A 26,077-nucleotide genomic window follows, 5' to 3' on the forward strand; every position below is an offset into this window, starting at 1 on the left:
CTCTTTTTCTGAATACATGCAGCATTCGTGACAAGATGGATGAATTAATAGCACTAATAGAAATAAATGGGTACTATATGATAGTCATCACAGAGACTTTGTTGCGAGGTGACCAAGGCTGAGAACTAAATATTCAAGGGTATTTGACATTTTGGAAGGATAGGAAGTAAGGAAAAGAAGGTGGGGTATCTCTTAATAAAGGATGAGATCAGTACAGTAGTGAGAAATGATCTTGGCTTGGAAGATCAAGATATAGAATCAGTTTGGGTGGAGGTAAGAAATAGCAAAGGAAAGAAGTCACTAGTGAGAGTAGTTTAAAGGCTGCCTAACAGTAGCTACACTATAGGACAGAGTATAAATCAAGAAATAAAGGGGGCTGTAGCAAAGTACTGCGATAATCATGAGAGATTTTAATCTCCATTTAAATTGGAGTAATCAAATTGGCAAAGGCAGCCTAAAGGATGTGTTCATAGAGTGTATTAGGAACAGTTTCTTCGAACAAAACATTCTGGAACCAACCTGGGAGGCGGCTATTTTATACCTGGCCATGTATATGAGACAGGATTATTAAATGACCTCATAGTAAAGGATCCTCTAGGCAATAGTGATCATAATATGATAGAATTACACATTCAGTTTGAGGGGGAGAAATTATGGTCTGAAACTAGTATCTTAATCTTAAACAAAGGCAATTACAAGGGTGAGGACAGAGTTGGCTAAAGTGGAGTGGGAAAATAAGTTAAAAGGTAAGACAGTAGAGAAGCAGTGGTAAATACTTGACATATTTCATAACTCTCAACAAAGATATATCCCATTGAGAAACAAAGATTGTATGAGAAGGATGCACCATCCATGACTAACTAAGGAAGTTAAGGATGGTATCAAATTTAAAGAAAAGGTGTACAATGCTGCAGAGACTAGTGGTAGGCCAGAAGATTGGGACAATTTTAGAAACAAGCAGAGGATGTTGAAAAAAAGGGAGGATCAAATTAGAGTATGAGAGTAAATGAGCAAGAAATATAAAAACTGATAGTAAAATCTGCTACAAGTATATAAAAAGGAAGAGAGTAGCAAAAGTAAGTGTTGGTCCCTTAGAGGATGAGACTGGGGAATTAATAATGGGAAACAAGGAAACTGCAGAGACTTTGAACAAGTATTTTATACCTGTTTTCATGGTAGAAGACACAAAAAAATCCCAAGAATATCAGAAAATCAAGAGGCAAAGGGGAGGAAGGAATTTAAAACAATCACCATCACTAGAGAAAAAGTACTCGGAAAACTGATGGAACTAAAGGTTGAAAAGTTCTCTGGACCTGATGGCCTGCATCCCAGGGTCTTAAAAGAAGTGCCTAGAGAGATAGTGGATGCATTAGTTGTAATCTTCCAAAATTGCCTAGATTCTGGAAAGGTACCAGCGGATTGAAAAACTGCGAATATAACACCTCGATTCAAGAAAGTGGGGGCGGGCGTGGCAGAAAGCAGGAAAATGTAGGCCAGTTAGCTTAACATCTGTCATTGGGAAAATGCTAGAATCTATTATTAAGGAAGGAGTAGTAGGACATTTAGAAAATCATAATATAATCAGGCAGAGCCAACATGGTTTTATGAAAGGGAAATAGTGTGTGACAAATTCATTCGAGTTCTCTGAGGATGTAACAAGCAGGGTGGATAAAGTAAATGTAGTGTATTTGGACTTCCAAAAGGCACTTGATAAGGTGCCATATTAAAAGGGTATTACACAAGATAAGAGCTCATGGTGTTGGGGATAATACATTAGCATGGATATGGATGTTCCTGTATTCCTATGATAGAGAATTGGCTAACTAAAGGAAACAGAGACAGACGGGCAGGATAAATGGGGCATTTTCAGGCTGGCAAACTAAGTAGTGGAGTGCTACAGGGATAAGTGCTAGGGCCTCAACTATTTATGATCTATATTAATGACATGGATGAAGGGTGTATTGTAGCCAAATTTGCAGATGAAACAAAAATAGGTAGGAAAGCAAGTTGTAAGGAGGACACAAAGTGTTTGCAAAGGGAAATAGATTAAGTGAGTGGGCAAAAAATTGGCAGATGGAGTATAATGTGGGAAAATGTGAGTTGTCCACTTCGGCAGGAAGAACAGAAAAGCAGAAGATTATTTAAATGGAGAGAGACTGCAAAATTCTGCGGTACAGAGGGATCTGGGTGTCCTTGTACATGAATCATAAAAGGTTAGCATGCAGGTAATTAGGTAGTCAAATGGAATGTTGACATTTATTGCTGGGGGATGGAGTATAAAAGTAGGGAAGTCTTGCTATAACTGTATATGGCATTGGTGAGACCTCACCTAGAGTACTGTGTACAGTTTTGGTCTCCTTACTCAAGGAGGGATATACTTGCATTGGAAGCAGTTCAGAGAAGGTTCACTAGATTGATTCCTGGTATGAAGGGCTTGCCTTGAGGAAAGTTTGAGCGGGTTGGGCCTGTACTCATTGGAGTTTAGAAGAATAAGAGGTGATCTTTTTGAAACATATAAAATTCTGAGGGGCTTGACAGGGTAGATGCTGAGAGGATGTGTTCCCTCATGGGGGAATCGTTTCAAAATAAGGGGTCTATCCTTACGATGGGGATGAGGAATGAATTTCTTCTCTCAGAGGATTGTTAATCTTTGGAATTCTCTTCCCCAGAGAGCAGTGGAGGCTGGGTCATTGAATATATTCAAGGCTGAGTAAGACAGATTTTTGATCTACAAGGGATTCAAGGGTTATGGAGGGCAGGTAGGAAAGTGGACTTAAGGCCACAATCAGATCAGCCACGATCTTATTAAATGGCACAGTAGGCTCGAGGCCAAATGGCCTACTCCTGCTATTTTTTTTAATGTTCTTATGTACAGCCGATTGACTGTTAATTGCCACTGACGAGCTGTTTCTGTTAACTGTCGACTAACTTGCAGTTTTACAGTTTTTTAAAAATTCCAAGTTAAATTCTAAAGGTTAATCTAAACTTCAGTTTGAAACCTACACACCCACTAATTAGAAGAGAGTTCCACTATCACCAAACTCCCAAATTTATACTCTTCCGATGCACTCTGTAACAATTCTGTGCAACCACTCTCGTGCACACAGCAATCGTCTGCAAGACCTCAACACCAAAACATCTTGTTGGATTCATAATCATGATAAAGGACATTTGGCCTGTGTTGCCTGCACTGCATAACCACTCAATAAAAAGGAAACTGCTTCCATTTTTATCTGAAATCAGGAATCTTGCCATCCCATGACATCTTCGATTCCCTTCATCAGCCTTTGGTTTGGCTGTTGAAGTGGGTGTAAACACACAGTGCTGGCGACATCAAGGGAATCAGCATGAGGGAGTTACTGAACCCAATCGTGGGAGTTAAATCAGACAGTGGAAATAACAGGATACTGCAGATGTTAGTTCAAGCTCCTTCACGTGTTCCATCTAACTCTTCCCAGACAGTTACCCTGGTGAGGTCACTGCCACTCACTGCTGATACAACGCAGAAAAGCATGAGAACAACTAAATTCTGTTAAACTTAACAGCGATATTTTTGAGACATGTAATTGTAAAAAGAATGCACATGGCATGTCAAAATGTAACAGCATTGATGACTGAAGGAAATAATAACAAGGAACTTCAGAATGAGAAAAGGCCATGCAGCCCATTCCATCCATTATGCATGCATGATCATTCTTTTCATGAATTTCCCTGATCCATCACCATCTGATCAACCCTACTTTGAAATAACAAGTTCCTTCCCATACCTTTCTAGGGGGGGTGGGGGGAGGAATAGTCAAGTCGTGATAAATGAGAAGCGTCAGCATTCGAAAAGCATTATTTAAAGCCTCAAATTAGACACCTGTCCATTAATCTTCATTTAAAAAAGAACTTAGTTTGGATTTATAAGGAACTTTTATTTAGCTTTCAACCTTTGATTCCTGATGTCGGGCCATAGTGGACATTGAAAACTAGGGAGAACAGCATAGAATTTTAAAGTCACTGATGGACTATATTGCAGTATCTGACACTAACTCAAATCCATAAGGTGTTGATTAAGGCTTCCAAGCTCAACAATGCTGTGTACTTCAAGAATCTTAACATCCTCCTTCAAGGCTGTGATTATCATATCCTTCAGAAACCTAACTTTGCAAAGTTCCACACTTAGGGAATTTGCAGACCCAGCGAGTATGCAGAACCAAAACTGTCTGACCACTGACTCAGGGTGCAGCTAGTAGTTGGAACTTGCAATGAGAAAGTGAAGTTTCATTTGGTGAAACAATGTCACTTGATGCAGAGAATTGGAAGATAGAAGACCAGAATGCAGGTCGATTAATTTTGTCCCCTCTCTAGTTCTGGTCTAGCAATGCTATAAATGGCTGCTGCGTTCTTAGTTCAATTATTTCAGCTAAACCAAGTCCAAGTCCCATGATTCTTACAGATAAAGTGAAGATTATTCTCGCTGCTGTCCCAACATCACCTGAGGCTAGTTCTTTGAATTATACCTTAAACTTAGAAACATTGAGTTTAAAAGAAAAAAATAAATCCCAGAACATAAGCCTTACCAGCTTTGCCAACAGGGCACTCGCAAACAAAAGATGCTACTCGGTCATGGCAAGTAGCCCCATTCATGCAGGTAGCACCAGCACAGTCATCAATGTTCTCACTGCAGTCATCACCACTCCAGCCATTGACACAGACGCAGTTGTACGCTCCGATGTTGTTGGAGCATGTTCCTCCGTTCTGACATGCATTTGGCTGCAGCTGACACTCATCCACATCTTCTGTACAAAACTGACCTAGATGGGGGAAGGGATGGATTGTTCATAGACAGACTCCAAACACCTTATGCACCCACATAAACAAGCAGAGAATTTGGGAGAACTCATCATTCACAGTGGGCTATTAATAGGTGCTAAACATATTGATACATCCAGATTATAGCACAAAATAATGTTAAACTCATGCCACATCCTTATAAAGCCAATCTTCTATAAGAAATACAAAAGCAAAATACTACAGATGCTGGAAATAAAAACAGGAAATGTTGGAAATAGCATGTCTGGCAGCATCTTTGGAGAGAGAAAGAGTTAAGTTTCAGGTCTGCGACATTTCATCAGAACTGGTACATAACAAAACCTGTGCTGTGCAGATCTCATGTTCAAGCACTGGCTACACAATAGCCTTGGTTTATGATCCTAAATAGCAATAGAATCATCAAAACTCAATTCACATTGAGGCAGTATTGGTACAAGAACAAGGGAATGTACTAGAGCGGAAGGCCGGTTCCAAAGATACTACAGTGCCACTCTACTGTCTAATATCCCTGAATCATTTCTTGCACTGTGAAGGTATCCTGTCCCTCCTGAAATTATATTAAGCAACAGTAATTTGGATTAATGGCTCACTTTATTGAATCAGGATGCCCACTCGCAGCCAACGAAACCACCCCTCCCTCGCAAACCGCCCCCCCCCCCCCCGCAACCAAAGCTGCTGTCTCTTAATGGGGGTACAGATTGATGGATACCAGATGGCCCACCTCATCCAAATGGCCATTGCCCATTTGTCAGCTGAGACCGCAAATGCAGGCAGGCTATTTAACTATGTACTGCTAAAACCCATTCTCACCTGCTGTCCACAGAATTGCAGCAGACAGCATGAACTCCAAACTAATTTCTCTTTTTCCCAACAGTAATAATTCAGAGGAGGAACTCAGGAGAAACTTTACTCAGAGCAGTGAGAATGTGGGACAAGATACTGCATGGAGTAGTTGAGGTGATTAGCACAGGTGCATTCAAGGGAGAACTGGATAAGCTCATGTGGGAGAAAGGGATAGAAGAATATGCTGATATGGTTGGATGAAAAAGGCTGGGAGGAGGCTCATGTTGCAGCATAAATAACAGCATAGATTTGCTATGCCGAATCCTGTTTCTTTGCTGTAAATTCAAAGTAATTCTGTGTCACCCTTTTGCCACAGTTGAAAGCTTACCAAGCACTGAGCAGACACAAGAATACCGGACGGAGACAGTCAAGTGACACAGTCCCTTCTCTTAGTCTATCTATGAAAAGAGCTCTTAAATTAATTCAGCTATTAAAAAGGAAGACATTTTCACATGATTTTGTTTTCTAAAAAGAAACACACGCCATGTAAAGCACCACCATTTGCTTCACATTAGCCAATTGGTTGGTTACAGTAGAAGCGTAAAACTGCAAGACTGTCCCCCAGCCCCTACCCCCAACCTTGAACTGGAATCACATTAATCTCTGGAGTCAAATGGTTGGAGCTAGACCAAATCAATTCTACAACCTCATGTCTTGCTCACTTACCCTGAATGCTTTCCAGCTGAAAAACTACAGTCACTGCCAAAGGGTCTGAACTAAAAACTCCTTTGTTCGCAAAGCCTTCCCCCGCTCTGCTTTCAATTAACTCCAATATCCTGTTCGCCTACCTAATTTAAAAATTTTTTTTCCCTCTATGCTCACCCACCACCCTTCCAGTCTGTGCAACATTTTAACCTGTATTTCACTCACTCACTTTCTGGAACACGTACATCATACAATACAACTGTGAGGAGGGGTGGTGGGGTGGAAGGGAGGAAAGAAAGAATTTAAGGAACAAGTGGTGATCAAAAAAAAATTCAGTTTGTTGGTTTGAGACCCAAGTTTAATTCTTAGCCTTCAATGCTCCTTGCACTGGATTTACCTTAGCAGAAGTATTCCACCTGCACAAAGTTGGCCTCTCAATTGGGGTAACTACTGGGACTGAGAGGAGAAGGGAAAATACAGTACTGGTCAAAACTCTCAGAAATACCATTCAGTCTTGTGGAGGTGACAATTGTAACTATGAAGTTTTTCATGGCCCAACCTTTCTCCTCCCCAGTTTTCTGCTCTATCTTATGGAATCGAGTCTTGCAGACGTACGGTTCCTCAGTCCCCAGCACCCCTCATGTCTCAAACAGATGCCCATTCTTCCTATGAGAACCCAGGAGAAGAGCGTCAGGAGGCTCTTGGATCATGCTAAATCCTGTCAAGCTCTTCGCCTGCACTTTCTAACAGTCGCCACTGGAAAACGATCAGCAACAGGAACCTTAGCTGATTTTCGAGCTCTTCTGGTGTCCTGTCCAACATTCCTCCCTCAACCAACACCACCAAAAATAAACTGAATTAGCCAACATCTCTACTGTTTGTGCGACCTTGCTGTGCACGCTTTGGTCGCCACATTGGCCAATGTAAAAGCAGGGACCACACTTCAGAAGTAATTTGTTTGCTGAAGATGTGTAAGGAGTTAAATACACACAAGTTTTTCCTTCACGTCCCAAACACCTGCCTGGCGGAGTTTAACGAATTCTGGTAAAACAGTCTCTTAAAGTACCACTTGGTTCAGTCGGAGCTAAGCTTTCTTGAATCTATAATTTAAGGCAATGCAGCAAAGACTCTTCATATACCTGTCCATTCAGGTGTGCACCGGCAGTTGTACGTGTTCACTCCATCCACGCAGGTACCTCCATTCTGGCAATTATGCTCAGGGCAGTCATCAATGTTTATCTCACAGTCCTTCCCACTGAATCCTGTCAAACACAAAGGAGAATTTGATTCACTGATTATCTAACAGCATAAAGCAATCACGTTCTGTAACTCATGTGGGTGTTGAGCACCAAATGAATCAGTCACACTCTCAAAACATAGCAACTTTCTTCCTCTTTCAACATCCCCACCTCCAACACACAGCATTGTTCTCATCAGTAACCCACACTTCTGGGAAAGCACAGTAGCCTATGGAAGACTGCACAGTACCTTCTCCATTGCTTCCTCCCAGTAAAATAAACCCCACAAAACCAAAGGGAGTTGTGGGAAGCAGTTACCAGTCAACACAGAAGCTGGCGTTGTTTTATCAATAAAGCTTATGGAACCATCGTCTCTTGCAGACGTACGGTTCCTCAGTCCCCAGCACCCCTCATGTCTCAAACAGATGCCCATTCTTCCGATGAGAACCCAGGAGAGGAGCGTCAGGAGGCTCTTGGATCATGCTAAATCCTGCCAAGCTCCTCGCCTGCACTTTCTAACAGTCGCCACCAGAAAGTGATCAGGAACAGGAACCTTGGCTGATTTTCAAGTTCTTCTAGTGTCCTTTCCAACATTCCTCCCTCAACCAACCACTGGGTATGCACTTAGATATTTTTGCATGAAGTCATTAACTAAGGAAAAGTGCAAGGTGTCTTTTCAACTTATGCCATAAGTTTCACTTTGTACAGTCATAAGCAAAAAATATTCATTCTTCCTGCAAGTGGCTCTCCCAGAACTCAAACACGAGTAAGAAATTTTAAGTTGCGGATTCAGAAGAATGAGTTTGCTAAGTGAAGCAGTCAAAGCTGAGGATATGGTTAGCACTGTAACCATTTAGTCTTGTGAAGTACTCTGGCATGTGGCAACACAGAAACTCAAAAATCAAAATCCAGAACTGTGGTGACCTCGTTTTTATCTGACATCATTTTGTACTGCAGTTTTACTGATGGCCCAGAATACAAGATCTCAATTTTTTTTATATGAGTAACTGGCAAAACAACTCTTCTGAAACAAGATTTGGGCCTCTTCCATTTGTCCCAGAGTGTCAACCAAAAGACTTTTCCTTGCCCAGTTCCAAATTTGTATCCTCCTTCTGCGTCGTATAAATGCCAGGTCCAATTTGAAAACTAGATTTCCTTGCCGTGCCGCTTAAATGAAAACACAGCGTACTAATGAGCTGCATTTGGACCAGCAGATCAAGTCCTGCAGCATCAGTGTGTGCTCTTGTATGCTAAGTACTTCCATCAATATCCTCTTGTACAGTTTCCAAGAAGCTTGTTTTTCTAGCACTGCACATCCTGTAACATTGCGAAGTTCAGTTTCCTGCACACCCTTTCCCTACAGGCGACTGCCTTGCCCAGTTACTGCGATAGCTCCTAATTGACCTTGGAGCAGAGTTAATAATGTCAAGAGGGACCCGCTATTGCAGTTAATTGTTTAAGTAATTCACCTGCAATTTCAGTTTAAATGTTTCCTCATTGGCAAAACATATTTCCTGGCCAAGATCCTCAGTCAGATTAGAAAAAAAAACTACTTTATACTTCAGCACGGAGTACTCAACCACAAATTCAAATTGAAGAAAAAAAATTACAAAAGCAAGTGCCAAACAAGGGCAGAATAGGGTGCTATTAAAGCACTGAATAATCTCCCAGGTAGAGGTGACAATCTGACCCCTTGCTTCAATTAATTGTTGGTGATGTGGGGAACAGAGTGAAAGAACAGACAGCAAGTCGACTGTTCACCCATCTCCCTCCCACCCCTCGATAATTGTGTGAGCAACTAGTTAGAACTTCTTCTTTAAAACTTAGAATCTGGACAAGGTGGCCAGTGATGGCCTGACCAGCACCATTCATTGGACCACCCGAGCTTTTACTGCTGTAATCAGTGTGTCAAAGCAACGTGTACATATGTACACTCTTCCAACAGTCAATTAGTCATTGCTCAGTGATTCGAGAGCATGTCCATAGCCAGCTACTTGTCCAGGGTACAAGAGTAAACTGGAGGGTCGAAGTCACCAGCAGTTAGTACTTTGATACCCTGTGACCAGCCCTCGTCATGTGAATAGAAATTCCACAGTTTAAGATTATTTTTCCTTCTTTCCCATTTTCCCTCTCCTCACAGGGGTGCTGAATCATACTGGAGTATAATTTGTGTAGCATAGGCTTCAGGTTGCCCATGAACATGGGAGGGGGCCACCAAGATGTATAGCCATAATATACATCACTGCTGAGACAGAGCCCCTACTAACCTAACAATGTATAAATTGGGCTATTGGGATGAAAGGGGAGATAGGTAGCAATTAGACAAAGAAACGCTAGTTGAATCCTCCCCTTTCCAGGACTCTAAACTCCACTGAAAAGCTTGACCAAATACTCTCCTCTCTAGGGTCAATATGATTTATGGCAGTACGCCATCACTGCCACGGTGGACGGTATCCAAAATAGTACAAACCAGTAGTCAGAGCTGGAAGCTCCCCAGTGTGCATGTCTTTTTGTGTTATTGTTTACTGACAAAATTTTGTCCTCAACTTCAAGGAAAATTTCGGATCCCAAAACTGTGACTCTTTAGGTGGAGGGAGGGAGTCATCACTCCCTATTTCAATTATTATTTTTTTTAAGCATTTCCCTCACTTGGCTCTTCCTGCACTGCCTGCGATTAGAAGGGGCCTTGTGACTACTACTCACAACTGGCTGCGAGCATGCAACCTCAGTCCTGGGGAAGACCTGCTCCGATTTTTCTTTCCCTGCAGGAGACGCACGTGACACTACTTAGCAATCCTCTGCAGGAGCACAGCTTAAAAGCTGTCTCATATCCAACTGAACTGTGTTCCTTCAAACTCATTCCAAATCAAAATTATTATATCGTTAATAATAACATGCTATGAATAGGCAACAACTCCATCATCGCTGGTACCATTTTACCAGATGGTAGACTGAACTAGATGGACCTTGTTCTCTTTGCATCTATCAATTCTTATGTTGATCATTATGTTTTTCTTCCTCCTATAATCCGCAAGCTTTTGTGACACCAATTTGCCATCAACAATTACTGCATGGTTAGCATCACCATCTCTCCTTTGGTGGTGTTCTCTACTATGGCAATTGGCTCCTCACCAAGGTGCTTCAATACAATTCCAGATTTCCAGGTTCTGAGCACTGGCATGTTCTACAATTCAACTACATCTCGAGTACAGAGGATTGAGGAATAATCTGATCGAGGTGTTTAAAATGTTTAACGAGTTGATAGGATAGATACAGAGAAACTATGTTCTCTGGTGAGGGAAACCAAAATGAGGGGGTACAACTTTAAAATCAGAGCTAAGTCATTTAGGAGGGAAATCAGGAAGTACTTATTCACACATAGGGCAGTACAAGTTTGGAACTCTCTCTCCCAAAAGTCTGTGGATGTTGGGACTATTGGAGATTTCTAGTCGGAGATGGAAAGAGTTTTATTAATAGTTGTTGAGTGATAGGGAGCAGATATGTGGACTTGAAGTGCACAGCAGCTGTAATTGAATTGAATGCTGAGGAACTGAAGTCCTCTTCCTGTTCCTATCTCATACCTGGCAAGCAGTTGCATTCATAGGTCAGGTCATCGTTGGTTGGCCGACAGGTGCCCCCATTCATGCATGGCGAAGGCGAGCAGGGGACGTAAACACTCTCACAGCTGGTCCCAGTGAATCCCGCTTTGCACAGGCAGTGGTATGAGCCTGGTACGTTCTGGCATGTCCCTCCATTCTGGCACAGACGCCCGGTGCTGCATTCATCAATGTCTATCTTGCACTGGGATCCAGTGTAGCCTGACATGCAGCTACAGGTGTAGTTGTTTCTCGAACTGCTGCATTTGCCCCCATTAGCACATGGTTGTGAGGTGCAGGAATCCACGTGCTGGCAGTTTTTACCTGTTAAAAAGTTAAAGATTTTGAGATCGAAGGTTTATCCTTTGTTTACTTTGCATCATTGAGTACAGCTCTGGATCAGTGTCCACAGTCCCTTCTTTCAGTCAGAAGGTCATGGGTTCAAGTCCCATTTCAGAGATTTGGGAAAATTATTCAGTATTGAGGGAGCGCTACACTGTCTGAGGTGCCATTTTTCAGATGAACTCCATCTGCTCTCTCAGGTGGATAATAAAAATCCCATGGCACTTTTTAAAGAGAGTTGAGGTTCTCTCCGTGTCCTGACCAAGATTCACCCCTCACCTAAAAACTCATGAACATACGAAAATATCAGACATCATTAAACCAATTTGCCCATTTAGGCTTATTCATCAGGTTAGGAGTCTCCTTTCCCTCTGGATGTCACGTAATCTCTTGAAAAAGGAAAAAAAATCAAAAACTCAAGGCTAATTGGGATAAACAATCTGGAAAATTCCTTTCATGGAAGGAAATCCTTCATGCTGGTCATTTAAGTCACCGCTGTTTATGGGACTTTGCTGAATGGAAATTGGCTGCAAAACATGACGATATCGCGGAATTAATTAATTAGCTCGGAAGTGACCCAGGTGGTCCCAAGGTTGTGAAAAATGCTATGGAAAGGTAAGTTTTCTTCCTATTTGTTACTCTTAACTTCTCAATTTTTTTAAACTTGTGTTGTGAATTTTTTTTCAATTCCCTCTCCCAGGGACACTGGTCCATGCTGAACCACAGTTCCGCAGATGCTGGCAGCCCTCCTGAACCACATCCAAGTGGCCTGTTGTATTACACACACACACACCAACGTAAGCACATACATACACCCCTCTATTCTGCAGGCACTACGGCCCATTGCAGAGCTCCCATCACCTGTCCCACTGAGATCAATCAACAGTGCAGTGATGAAACCTTCCTGATTTTTATTAAGAGTACCGTCCTACTTGTCATTCATATGGTCTTCAGAAGGCATATGATAAAGTTCCACTTAAGAGACTGTTAACTAAAGCTCAAGTAGGATCGAAGACAAATTATTGACATGGTCTGGAAATTGACTGAGTGACAGGGAGTAGAATAGGGATAATGGGAAGGAACTCTGATGGTGTCCCACATGGATCTTTGTTTGGGATTTAACTATTCACCATATTTATTAGGAACTTAGTTGATGGAAGAGAAGCCACATATCCACACTTAACGATGACAGAAAGATAGGCGGGATTGTCAGCAGTGTAGATGAAAGCATCAATTTACAAAGAGATATTAATAGATTAAGTGAATGGGCAAAACTGTAGCAAATGGATTTTAGTGTAGGCAAATGTGCAGTCATTCACTTTTGACCTATAAAGGATACAACAGGGTACTTTCCAAATGGTGAAAAGCTAGAAACAGTGGAGGTCCAAAGAGTCTTGGGGGTCCAGGTACATAGATCATTAACTGGTACAGAAAATAATCAAAAAGGTTGATGGAATGCTGGCCTTTATAACTAGAGGACCAGAATACAAGGGGGTAGAAGTCATGCTTCATCTATACAAAGCCCAGGTTAGACCACACCTGAAATATTGACAGTAGTTCTGGGCATGACACCTTTGAAAGGATATACTGGCCTTGGAGGGAGTGCAGCATAGATTTACTACAATGATACCTGTACTCCAAGGGTTAAACTGAGAGGTGAGATTACACAAATTGGGGTTGAATTCTCTGGAATGTAGAAGGTTATGGCCTGATTTGATCAAAATTTTCAAGATATTCAGGGGAACAGATAGTTTCTCTCGATCTACCCTAGTTCTGCTGTTTGGGAGTCTAAGACTGGGAGCATAGTCAAAAATTAGAGTCAGATCTTTCAGGTGTGAAATTAGGAAACACTTCCATATACAAAGAGCATAGGAGTTTGGAACTGTCTTCCAAAAACAGCAATTCAATTGTGAATTGTAAAACTGAGATTGATGATTTTTGTAAATGAAGGTGTGAAAGAAAGGGATAAGGAGCAAAGTCAGGTAAATGGAGTTAGGTTGTAGATTGGCAATGATCTCATTGAATGGCAGATCAGGGCTAAATGATCTACTCCTGCTTCTATATTGCATTTAGCAGGAGTATATTTTGAAATTTTGTCTTCATGGTAGTTTCCAGTTCTCGGCCTAGAGCACATGGTTATTCTTACCTATCCATCCTTGCTGGCAGTTACACTCATATTTCTCGAGGGTAAGCAGACGGCAGGTTCCTTGATTTTGGCAGGGATTATTCAAACAGACATTGGTGACTGTCGTCTCACACCGCTCACCCGTAAACCCCAAAGCACATTTACACAACTTCTGCATTTTTCCTTCTGTGATCGAGATGTCACATGTCCCTCCATTAAGGCAGGTTGAAATCTGGCAGTGATCCCGGTGCTGGCAGTATTCACCTACAAATCCAGATCGACACCTAGAAGGGTGAGAGGAGTTTAGAGTTCAAATTAGTCACCTACTCCTTCCAAAGAACTGACTAATAAAAGCCCTATTTGTGTCTGTATGTAAACACTCAAACTGCTGGTATCTCAATGTCAACCAGGTGAAACCAACGGCAATTAAATGCCAAAGCAATGCAGCGAGCCAACCATGTGCTATACACATGCTCGTGCCCACAACTGTGCAGCTGAATGTATAACCTGCAAAGCTCAGTGCTTTTCCAGAGAGGAAGGTGGGGGAGAGATTTGGAAGGGCTGACAGGCAGACAAATGACATGATACTCCAGTGTAATTTACAATGGACAGACTCTCGAAACCACATCCCCTTTTAGTATATACCCAAAAAAGTACTTTTATCTAAACTATTTGCCTTGTGTTTAAGTTCACCTCTGAACCTGAGCAACTGAACAGGCGTGCAACCTTGCACCAGGCTTCACCCAGTGCCTCCCATAGCTGGCCTCTGCAAAATGCAAAGGTCTCCCTGCGAACATCACCGGCTAACTTTTCTTGCCTTGCTCAGAAAAATTCCACACCCTATGCTCTGCACGGCAGAGATAGAACAGACCAGAGTGGGGAAACTAAAATTGCCTTCTCTTTGGTCAAAGGAATGTTGAACCTACATCATCCCATGACAAGTGGCCTTAGTGCTCAAATAATGCTTTCCATCTGTGCATTTTGTAAAATCAACGTTAAGCTTTTAAATATTAAGTTGACCTGTCTATCTATCACAGTTTCTGGCATAGGAAGACATCTGAAAGTCTTTAATCGGTTGTTCGGAAGTTAATTTTTTTGGCTTCAATCCCTTTCTCAGAAATGTCACTTCTGCCATACACAAGGTTTAGTGTATAACATCACAATGCTATTATGTAAAGCCAATCGTTGAATAATCGAGTGAGCATTACTGAAATAAATGACGAACACCCTTTTCCATATGGCTCTGCTTTGCCGATGAGTCAGTTTGGACACTTGATGATCAACAGATGATGGAATAACTGAACATCCTATCAGCTATGATACCAGACCATTAAAATTATAAAGGTCTTGCTTCAACTCCAGCCTGTAGGCAGGTCACTGATCTCAGCAGGGGTGGTGGTGGTGGGGCACGGGAATAGAAAAGGGAAAAAAACACCTGATCACTATTTAACCACACATACTAGAAACTGCTCTCATCAGGTGAGGGAAGGATCAGACTTGGTTGCGGCGCTGAACATAACACACAGTGGCGCAGTGGTTAGCACTGCAGCCTCACAGCTCCAGGGACCTGGGTTCGATTCTGGGTACTGCCTGTGTGGAGTTTGCAAGATCTCCCTGTGACTGCGTGGGTTTTCGCCGAGTGCTCCGGTTTCCTCCCACCGCCAAAGACTTGCAGGTGATGGGTAAATTGGCTGTTGTAAATTGCCCCTAGTGTAGGTAGGTGGTATGGAATATGGGATTACTGTAGGGTTAGTATAAAAATGGGTGGTTGTTGGTCGGCACAGACTCGGTGGGCCGAAGGGCCTGTTTCAGTGCTGTATCTCTAAATAAAAAATAAAATAAATAAATTGAACAGCACACCAATACGATGACTGAATATCGATTGGAGTAGATCCTAGTGACCTGTCAGCATCCATGGAAGCACAACCCAGCACCGGTTTCAAGCAAAAAGGAAAGAACACTTGAAAATGAAAACTATTAATTGTAATCAAAAACATAGCTTGCAGGAAAATGGATATTAGTTCAATATATAATAGTTCAATATATTGTCGACGGTACATTATAGCATGGAGTCTATTTGGAGAAGGAACACCACGATATGCCGACTGGGGGAGAAGCTTTTGGGCAAGAATCATATTCTATAAAATAATTTTATTGCACCACCAGAACAACAAATTTGGCCTCTAATGCATATATTAAGTGACACAGACACCATCGTGGAAAACACGAAATAGGAATGTGACTCAATCTCCAAACACAGATTTGCACCAATTATCACAGAATGATAATAACACTGCAGATGCTGAAAATCTGAAATAAAAACAAGAAATGCTGGAAATGCTCAGCAGGTCTGGCAGCATCTGTGGAGAGAGAAGCAGAGTTAACGTTTCAGGTCAGTGACCCTTCATCAGAACTGACAAATATTAGAAATGAATAAGGTTTTAAGCAAGTAAAGTGGGGTTGGGGCAAGAGATGCGAAAGAGGTGTTGATAGGACAAGGTCACTGAGACTAACTGGCCAGAAGGTCATGGAACAAAGGCAAATGGTATGTTAATGGTGTGTTGAAAGACAAAGCGTTAGTGCAGAGAGGGTGTCAATTGACAGTAAAATGAATAGCCCTGCCCCAAGCACAAACATGAAAAAAACAGTGGGTAGGCACAGTAGAAACAAATTAAAATAAAATAAATAAAAAAGAAAAGACTAAAAATAAGGGGGCCCCGTCATGCTCTGACATTATTGAACTCAGTATTCAGTCTGGCAGGCTGTAGCATGCCTAAATTGGTAAATGAGATGCTGTTCCTCGAGCTTGCGTTGATGTGCGCTGGAACACTGCAGAAATCCCAGGACAGAGATGTGAGCATGAGGGCAGGGGGGATGGTGTTGAAATGGCAAGCAACCGGAAGCTCGGGGTCATGCTTACAGACTCAGCAGAGGTGTTCCTCAAAGCAGTCACCCAATCTGCGTTTGGTCTCCCCAATGTAAATAAGTCCAATCGATATTCTGTATTCTCTCCAATGCCCTCACATCTTTCCTAAAGTGCAGTGCCCAGAACGGGATGCAATACTCCAGCTGAGGCCGAACTAGTGTCTTATACAAGTTCAACATAACTTCCTTGCTCTTGTGCCCTACGCCCCTATTAAGAAAGTGCAGGATACTGTATGCTTTATTAACTGCTCTCTCAACCTGTCCTGCCACCTTCAATGACTTATGCACATATACACCTCGGTCCCTCTACTCCTGCACCCGCTTAAGAATTGTACCCTTTATTCTAATTGTCTCTCCATGTTCTTCCTACCAAGATGAATCACTTCACAGTTCTCTGCATTGAACTTCATCTGCCACCTGTCTGCCCATTCCACCATCTTGTCTATGTCCTTTTGAAGTTTGATACTATCCTCCTCACAGTGCACCATGCTTCCAAGTTTCGTGTCATCTGCAAACTTTGAAATTGTGACCAAGGTCTAGGTCATTAATATATATCAGGAAAAGCCAGGGTCCCAACACTGACCCCTGGGGAACTCCAATACAAATCTTCCTCCAGCCCGAAAAACATCCATTAACCACTACTCTGTTTCCTGTCACTCAGCCAATTCTGTATCCATGTTGCAACCAGCCCTTTTATTCCATGAGCTACAAGTTTGCTCACAACTAAAAACAAGAAATGCTGGAACCACTCGGCAGGTCTGGCAGCATCTGTGGAAAGAGAAGCAGAGTTAACGTTTCGGGTCAGTGACCTCCGGGTCACTGACCCGAAACGTTAACTCTGCTTCTCTTTCCACAGATGCTGCCAGACCTGCCGAGTGGTCCCAGCATTTCTCGTTTTTATTTCAGATTTCCAGCATCCGCAGTATTTTGCTTTTATTTAAGTTTGCTCACAAGCCTGGTGTGTGGCACTGTATCAAATGTCTTTTGAAAGTCCATGCACATCACATCAACAGCATTGCCCTCATCAACCCTCACTGTTACATCCTCAAAAAAACTCCAGCTAGTTGGTTAAACATGATTTTCCCTTAAGAAATCCATGTTGGCTTTCCTTAATTAACTCGCATTTGTCCATGTGACTATCGATTTTGTCTCAAATTATTTTTTCTAGAAGTTTTCCCACCACCGAAGTTAAACTGACTGGCCTGCTGGGCTAATCCTTGCACCCTTTTTTGAACAAGGATGTAATGTTTGCAATGTGACAGTAGGACACTGAAATTGAAAGAGATGCCTGGAGATTGGATGACAAATAGCAAAACAGCAAACATTTGGGATTGTGCTAGACTGGGCTGGGCTGGGTGACTCAATCAGGTTTTCTCTCTGCTGGGAAGCTTCTGGGCACTGATCTCTGGCAAAGGTCATGCCAACATGACTCATGAAAAAGTACCCATTTCTGCCCCTTGGCTTAGAATTGTCAAAAATAAGAGCAACAAAACAGTCCCACTGTCAGAAGGGAGGGCATCAGGAAATCCAAATATAGCATTTCATAGGCAAGATGTAATCTTTTAAATCTTCTTGCATTTACTGCACTGAACATTTAGAGCGCTTACATGGCAAAGGGAGAGTTAATGCTAAACGTGGTTAGGAACAACATTTTTAGCTACTGAATTATACACTTATCAAGTGTCACTCCTCTACACAGAGTCCTATTCTCTTCACTTGCATTCCTACACTCTGGGAAATGCTCACAAACCTGCTCCCTTACTGCCAGAGTTTGCCAGTTACCTGCTGTTCTCATATTTCTGTACACGACACAACACATCTGTTGAGGAATCTCTATCTCCACCTCCACCAGCCCAGCTCACGTTCCAGCACCATTTTCTCAGCCATGAATAAACAATGCATTCAGGAGATTACGGAGCTGAGACGGCTTACAGGTGTCAAGTGCAACAGACTGTTCTGCACATCATACAATCATTGAATGGTTATGGCACAGAAGCAGGCCATTTGGCCCGTCATGTCCATGCCAGTTATCTGCAAGAGCAACTCAACTAGTCCCACTCCCCCACAGTCCTGCAAATTTTTTCTATTCAGATAATTATCCAATTCCCTTTTGAAAGCTATGGTTGAATCTGCCTCCACTACCCTCTCAGGCAGAGCATTCCGGATCCTAACCACTTGCTGCATAAAAAAAAGTTTTTCCTCACATTGCCTTTGGTTCTTTTCCCATTCACCTTAAACCAGTGCGCTCTGGCTCTTGACCCTACCACCAATGGAAACACTTTCTCCCTATCTACTCTGTCCTCGTTCCTCATGACTTTGAACACCTCTGTCAAAATTCCGCTCAACCTTCTCTGCTCCAAGAAGAACTGCCTCAGCTTCTCCAATCTATCTGTGTTAACTGAAGTCCATCATGCCTGGAACCTTTCAGCACTCTCTCCAATGCCTTCACTTTCTTCCTAAAGCATGGTGCCCAGATTTGGACACAATACTCCAGTTGAGGCTGAACAAGTGTTTTATATAGGTTCATCATAGCTTCCTTGCTCTTGTATTCTATGCCTCTATTTATAAAGCCCAGGATCCAGAATGCCTTATTAACTGCTTTCTCAACCTGTCCTGCCACCTTCAACAATTTATGCAGGTCCCTCTGCTCCTGAACCCCCTTTAGAATTGTATCCTTTTTTTTTAAATATACCTCTCGTTCTTCCTACCAAAATGTATCACTTCACACTTCTTTGCAATAAATTTTATCCGCCATGTACATTCAACCAGCCTGGCAATGTCCTCTTGAAGTCTATTACTATCCTCCTCACAGTTCACAATATTCCAAGTTTGGGGTCATCTGCAAACCTTGAAATTACGCCCTGCACACCCAAGTCAAGGTCATTAATCTGGATCAAGAAAAGCAGTGTTCCTAATACTGACCCCAAGCGAACTCCACCATACACCTTCCTCCAGTCAAAAAAACTGTTCACCTCCACTCTGTTTCCTGTCACTCAGCTAATTTTGTATCCACGCGGCCACTGTCGCTTTGACTTTGATGACAAGCCTGTTATGTGGCACTTTATCAAATGCCTTTTGGAAGTCCATGTGCACCATATCAACCCTGTTACCTCATTAAAAAAACCCAATCAAGTTAGTTAAACCCGATTTGCCCTCAACAAATCCAAATCCATGCTGGTTTTCCTTAATGAATCAAAAGGCAGACTATTAATTAAATGGAGACAGACTTCAAAAAAGTGCAGCAGAGGGATCTGGGTGTTCTTGTGCATGAAACACAAAAAGGTTAGCATGCAGGTGCAGCAAGTAATTAAGGCGGCAAAATGGAATTTTGGCCTTTATTGCTAGGGGTTAGCGTTTAAAAATAGGGAAGTCTTGTTACAACTGTACAGGGTGTTGGTGAGGCCGCACCTGGAGTACTGTGTACAGTTTTGGTCCCCGTATTTAAGAAGGGATATACTGGCATTGGAGGCAGTTTGAAAGAGATTCACTAGGCTGATTCCTGGGATGAAGGGGTTGACTTATCAAGAACGGCTAACCAGGTTAGGCCTTTATTCATAAGAGTTTAGAAGAATGAGGGGTGATCTTATTGAAATGTACAAGATTCTGAGGGGGCCTGACAGGGTAGATGTTAAGAAGATGTTCACACTGGTGGGGGAATCTCAAACCAGGGGACATGGTTACAGAATAAGGGGACACCCATTTAAAACTGAGATGGGAAGGAATTTCTTCTCTCAGAGGGTAGTGAATGTCTGGAATTCTCTACCCCAGAGAGTTGTGGAGACTAGATCACTGAAAGTTTTTAAAGAGGAGGTAGATAGATTTTTGAAATATCAGGGAGTTGAGGGCAATGAGGAGCTGAGGTCTGGGGCAGATCAGCCATGATCCTATTGAATGGTGGGGCAGGCTTGAGAGCCGAATGGCCTATTCGTGCTCCTATTTCTTGTTATGTTTCCCAATATTCCTCCTGCCCCAATAAAGGATAGCTCAATGCCAACGCTTAGAATTAGCTCATTAACAAACCAGCCAAGTCAGCTGAACTCTGAATGCTCATATCTCAATTTAGAAACCTTTCCAGTCACTCCACCCCACCAGCTCTTGCCAAACTTGCAGTTCTTCAAAGTTTGCCATTACTGGCTTGTAGTCAATCTCAATCAGTCACTGCCCTTGGGAAAGGAGGTGGGAGGACTGAACACAGTTACACCCACAAAGTTGGGAGCACTACAGTTTGTGCAGTATGGTTAAAATAAAATATAAATTGAATCCACATTAGCAATATTTAACATAAAAATATGATCTATAAATCCAGCACAAGGATCACACCACAGGTCATGGGTGTTGGGCGCAGTTTATACACTACAGCTACATGAAAGTGGCACAATGCTAGATTTTACAGAAATATATTCAACAGCATTATTCAGTGCGCTACAAAATACTATGCTTTACTCAACCCAATGCAACAACCAGTGCAAAGTCTGTCTCCATTAAGCTTTTGGAGGAGATGCACGTCTGGCTACTTTCACATAGCTGTTAAAAGTTTTGTCCAACTTCCTGAAGTCTACAAAGGGGACAGGGTGAAGCAGTGAGTTAGAAGACTGCCCTGTCACCTCTGGGACCCAGGACTGATTATAAATCTGATATGTGAAATGAACATCTTCTCTCTCTCTCTCTCTCCGCCAGCTTCAACAGTCTGTAAAATGAGCTTGGACAGTTTCAAGCCAGTGGTTAGGCCTATGATACAAGATATCTCACAATTCAGTACAACTGATACCCACTCAGAGGCCACTAAGACAGCAATCGTAGGAGACGGGAAAAGTAACCCAAATAGTGCAGCCATAGGAGCACTTTGCGAATTGGAATTAAGACACACCATTGGACCAAAGAAAGATACAACATCTAAACCATACTTTAGCTGACCTGGAAGTGCTCAATGCTGCCTCTGTGGTGAAGAGGGAGGGGTGAAAGAGAGGAAATTGGACAAGTATCCCATTCCTCAAAGTAATGTGGAGCTTTTCTATGCGGTTCAGATAAGAACAAGCATCCTCAAGTGAAAGCCACAGTGCTTGTGTCAAGAGTGCCACAAAGAAACAGGAAAGTAAATAAAGAGGCATAAAAAAAAATGAACTTTGGGGTCTACACAAAAAGGTTACTGAACCCTGGAACAGTGATATTCTACCTTCATTCACAACACACAGTGCACTAGACCCCCTCAAACAGCTGGGCTTTACTGTAGGGTTTCAATGACCTTGCAAATACCACAAGGTTTTTTTTCTGTTCTGTCACGTAGCAGTTTAATCAGTGTGGTACTGGACTGCAGCCAGAAGAGTCACTCATCTTCAAGACACCAGTGGTCACCTCTTGCGATGTTGGTTTCAATGCTGCATGAACAATTGCCTGACTTTGCACAAATCACTTAAAATGTATCAAACTACTCAAATATTTTGTCCATAACCACCTCCTTCTTCCAGCTCCAATAACTGCAGTGATTATGACAATTGCAGAAACACAGATTACTGTACAAATCAATGAACAACACAACCATGTATAGAAACATGATGTAGACCCAAAGTAAGAAGTAACTGAAAGGGGAAGAAAAAAGCTTCAACTGGAATTAAACAGAAAATTCAACAAAAGAAAAATGAACATGCATTGACCAGATCAGAATCAGAAAGTTAATGAATGCATCAACAACTGCAACAGCGTGACCAGTGTCAAGGACAACAAAAATATGTTGCAATGCAGGCAGTGCCTGCCAGTGAGCAGCTCTACCCCCAACGTGTTTAAGAGAAAGACTTAGTTGACCCATCAAGCCCATTCTCTCCAATATGCATCATCATGGCCTCTCCTTAGAAACCAAAACTATGAGTGTTAATATTCTGATCCCCTCAGTCACGTATTCTGGTAGCATTAAAAAAGCTCATAGGCCATAGAAATTTATCTCAACATCCTTCAATCGCAATTCTCATCCTCATGCAGATTCTTCGATTTAGAACAAACATTGATAGAAACTTCCCATGGCAACTTGACGGGAAAAAAATTCTGTTTACCTCTAGAACTTACCCTCTCACTTGAGTCACTACGAAAGGAGGTTCGGGTGGCGTCCGTAGTATCACATTACAACAGTGATTACATGTCAAAAGGGTCACTGTCAAGCACTTTGGGTCATCCTGAGATTAAGAATGGCGCCATATAAATGCAAATTCTTAATTTATTTCCATCTGTTCTTGAATTTAGCAACAGTAATTTTAACACTATTTCACAATTTAAAAGGATTCTTTGTTGATTTCACATCTCATCATATGATTGTGAATTAAACAAAATGAAGGCAAATCTTCAAAAGTTAAATGATCACATTATAAAATCCAGTGATCATCCAGCTCCAGTTTCTTCCATTGAATTGACACCTTTTCCAATGTCAAAGTCAATTGCCCACAACAAAACAGAGAAAGAAATAATAAAATGAAAAACATCTGGTCCATGGTCCAACAAAATGAAATGTACTCACTGTACCTCATACAGTCTTGTGAAACACGTGTCCTAATATTTCTATCTTTGGGATGTCAATTTCTGTCTGTTGACGCTCCCAAGGTGAAGTACCTTGGGACTTTTTAACTACATTAATGATGCTATATAAATGAAAGTTGTGTTGAGTTACTTTTTTTTTATAAAGGCAAATGCAGCAGCTAACTGAAACAAAACACAGACCCACAGACAACCATGGGAGGAATGGTCAGCAAATCTGTTTTTTTTGGTGTTGATTAAGGGATGAATGTTGGTCAGGCCATCAGAGGAAAACTGCTCATTTCAAAATAGTGCACTGGAGTCTTCAATATCCGCCACAGAAATGTAATCTTGGTACAACATCTCCAAAAGAAAATGTCTCTGATACTGCAGCACTCCCCTTGGCAATGCACTCATGCATAGCCTAGATTATATGGTCAAGTCCTGGAATACAGTTAAAGCTGCAACAAAGCAAATTGTTTTGTGAGCAAGGAAATTCTGTTAGGACTGCGGAGCAATGCAAAGTTCACCTAGGTGAACTTTTTCATCTCCCTTTCCTTCTCATTACTACTGGCAGAGTGAAATTGCCAGCATGTTGGTCAATTGTGACACTAATCTTAATAGCTCAGTGGGCAACTGCACAGAATAATGTGACAGCAAGTTTTAGGGAGCACGAAGGTGCATGATAGTCTCAATACTGATAAAAAGGTATAAAGGCATCCAAGATTCCTAATGTTGACTGCTACCCAATGACCCATACTGCATGTTGCCAACAGGAGGACAATCTGATGTACCCGCACACCACACAGCTGAAAAACCTACAGACACCTCTCGGGCCACATGCAGCCTACGAGCCCAGTCAAATTTTTCCATACAGTTGAAGCAATTTAGCTCCATCTATGCTTATATTTTTTAATCATTTGTTTGTCCTCCCTAACTTTCATGGGTCTGGAAGTTTGGAAAGGATTGGTGAGTAGCCAAGACTTGAGACATATGCAAACAAACTGGAGGATGGATTTAGGCTTGACTTGTGACCTGACAAACCCAAGCTCCCTGGAAACAAAAGGAGTGAATTTCTGATCTCGGCTCACATTAACATTGCCTGCTGGGGGATGGGCAGGAAGAGGATCAGAGTGATGCTGCAGCCCAGGGAATGTACCCAAAGATGAGTCAGTTTACAACCACTGTGAAAATCAGAAAACATTTTGGTTTTGCGTGACTGTAGTGTTCATGTATCCATACACACGGTTACATTTTGTTTAACTTGTCCTTCAGCACCGATATGTCAGATTTCACCACTGGAACCTATCCATCCATCCCCACAGGCATCTCTGTGACTTAATTAAATTTAATGCCAAGTGGAGTTATTTATTACCTAAAACAATCTCCACCATGTAGATTATACAAACATACAAATTAGAAGGAGAAGTAGTACTGCCTGTGTGGAGTTTGCAAATTCTCCCTGTGTTTGCGTGAGTTTCCTCCGGGTGCTCCGGTTTCCTCCCACATGCCAAAGACTTGCAGGTTGATAGGTAAATTGGCCATTAGCAATTGCCCCTAGTATAGGTAGGTGGTAGGGAAATATAGGGACAGGTGGGGATGTGGTAGGAATATAAATTCGTGTAGGATTAGTATAAATGGATGGTTGATGGTCGGCACAGACTCGGTGGGCCGAAGGGCCTGTTTCAGTGCTGTATCTCTAAACTAAACTAAACTAAACTAGTCCACTCGGCCCCTCGAGCCTGCTTCGCCATTCAATAAGATCATGGCAAATCTGATTGCAACCTCAACTCCACATTCCCGCCTACCCTCGATAACCTTTCATCCCCTTGCTTATCAAGAATCTATCTACCTCTGCTTTTAAAATATTTGAAGACTCTGCTTCCACTGACTTCTGAGGAAGAGAGTTCTAAAGACTCACAACCCTCAGAGAAAATAAAATCTCCTCACCTCTGTTTTAAATGGGCGACCCCTTATTTTTAAACAGTGAACCCTAATTCTAGATTCTCCCATAAGCTGAAACATCCGTTCCACATTCACCCTGTCGAGACCCATCAGGATCACATATCTTTCAATTAAGTCGCCTTTTACTCTTCTAAACTCCAGCTGATACAAGCCTAGCCTGTCCAACCATTCCTCATAAGACAACCTGCCATTCCAAGTATCAGTCTAGTAAATATTCTCTGAAATGCTTCCAACGCATTTACATCCTTCCTTCAATAAGGAGATCAATACTGTACACAGCACTCCAGATGTGGTCTTAACAATGCCCTGTATAACTGCTTTTGCATTCAATTCCCCTCACAATAAATGATATTAGCTTATTAGCTATATTATATGATATATACATTATATACTTGCATTACATTAGCTTTCCTAATTATTTGCTGAACCTGCATACTAACCTTTTGCGATTCCTGCACTAGGACACCCAGATCCCTCTGCATCTCAGAGCTCTGCAATCTTTCACCATTTAGTTAATATGATTCTTTTTCATTCTTCCTGCCAAAATGGACAATTTCACATTTTCCCACATTATAGAGTCAGAGAGATACAGCACTGAAGAGGCCCTTCGGCCCACCGAGTCTGTACCAACCATCAACCACCCATTTATACTAATCCTACATTAATCCCATATTTCCTATATTCTTGATCCACCTCAGCAGGTGCACCACACTTGGGAGTATATTTGTCCAATTGCATATTTACTTTCCAGTTCCTCTATCTCCTGTCCCAAGCTTTGTTTCAGCCTTTCCTTCCACTTGGATTAAGAATTCTCTTTTCATTTGAATCTCAAAAATATTGAATTTTCACCCTTCATTTCTCTTTCCCTCCTTCCTCCCAGAGACACTACACTCAAATAGGTTAACCACGCTCAAGATCCAAAAAGTTACACAATACCACTGGCAATTACAACGCATGCAGGAAGATCTGGATTAACATACCTTCTAAAACTTCCAACCTCCACCCTCCCTGTGGGTAATCCATTTGCGTGCACCAGTTAGTATAGCTCCTCCATTTATACTACAATCTGAATTTGTAAACAC

The 26,077-nt window shown here is 42.0% G+C and overlaps 1 protein-coding gene across 3 annotated transcripts in view; it reads right to left on the reverse strand.

Annotated features, from left to right (window-relative positions):
• The window catches only part of LOC137373077 (neurogenic locus notch homolog protein 2-like), a 164,491-nt gene that overhangs the window by 80,122 nt on the left and 58,292 nt on the right, over window positions 1–26,077 (reverse strand). For all 3 annotated transcript variants that reach the window (XM_068037924.1, XM_068037926.1, XM_068037925.1), the window contains 4 exons: window positions 13,629–13,891; window positions 11,126–11,464; window positions 7,446–7,568; window positions 4,566–4,799 (listed from right to left, as the gene is read on the reverse strand). In XM_068037924.1, the coding sequence (XP_067894025.1) occupies window positions 4,566–4,799; window positions 7,446–7,568; window positions 11,126–11,464; window positions 13,629–13,891 (959 nt within the window). The remainder of the gene's footprint in view (window positions 1–4,565; window positions 4,800–7,445; window positions 7,569–11,125; window positions 11,465–13,628; window positions 13,892–26,077) is intronic.

Source organism: Heterodontus francisci, chromosome 8 (assembly GCF_036365525.1).
Source record: "Heterodontus francisci isolate sHetFra1 chromosome 8, sHetFra1.hap1, whole genome shotgun sequence".
Taxonomy (NCBI): domain Eukaryota; kingdom Metazoa; phylum Chordata; class Chondrichthyes; order Heterodontiformes; family Heterodontidae; genus Heterodontus; species Heterodontus francisci.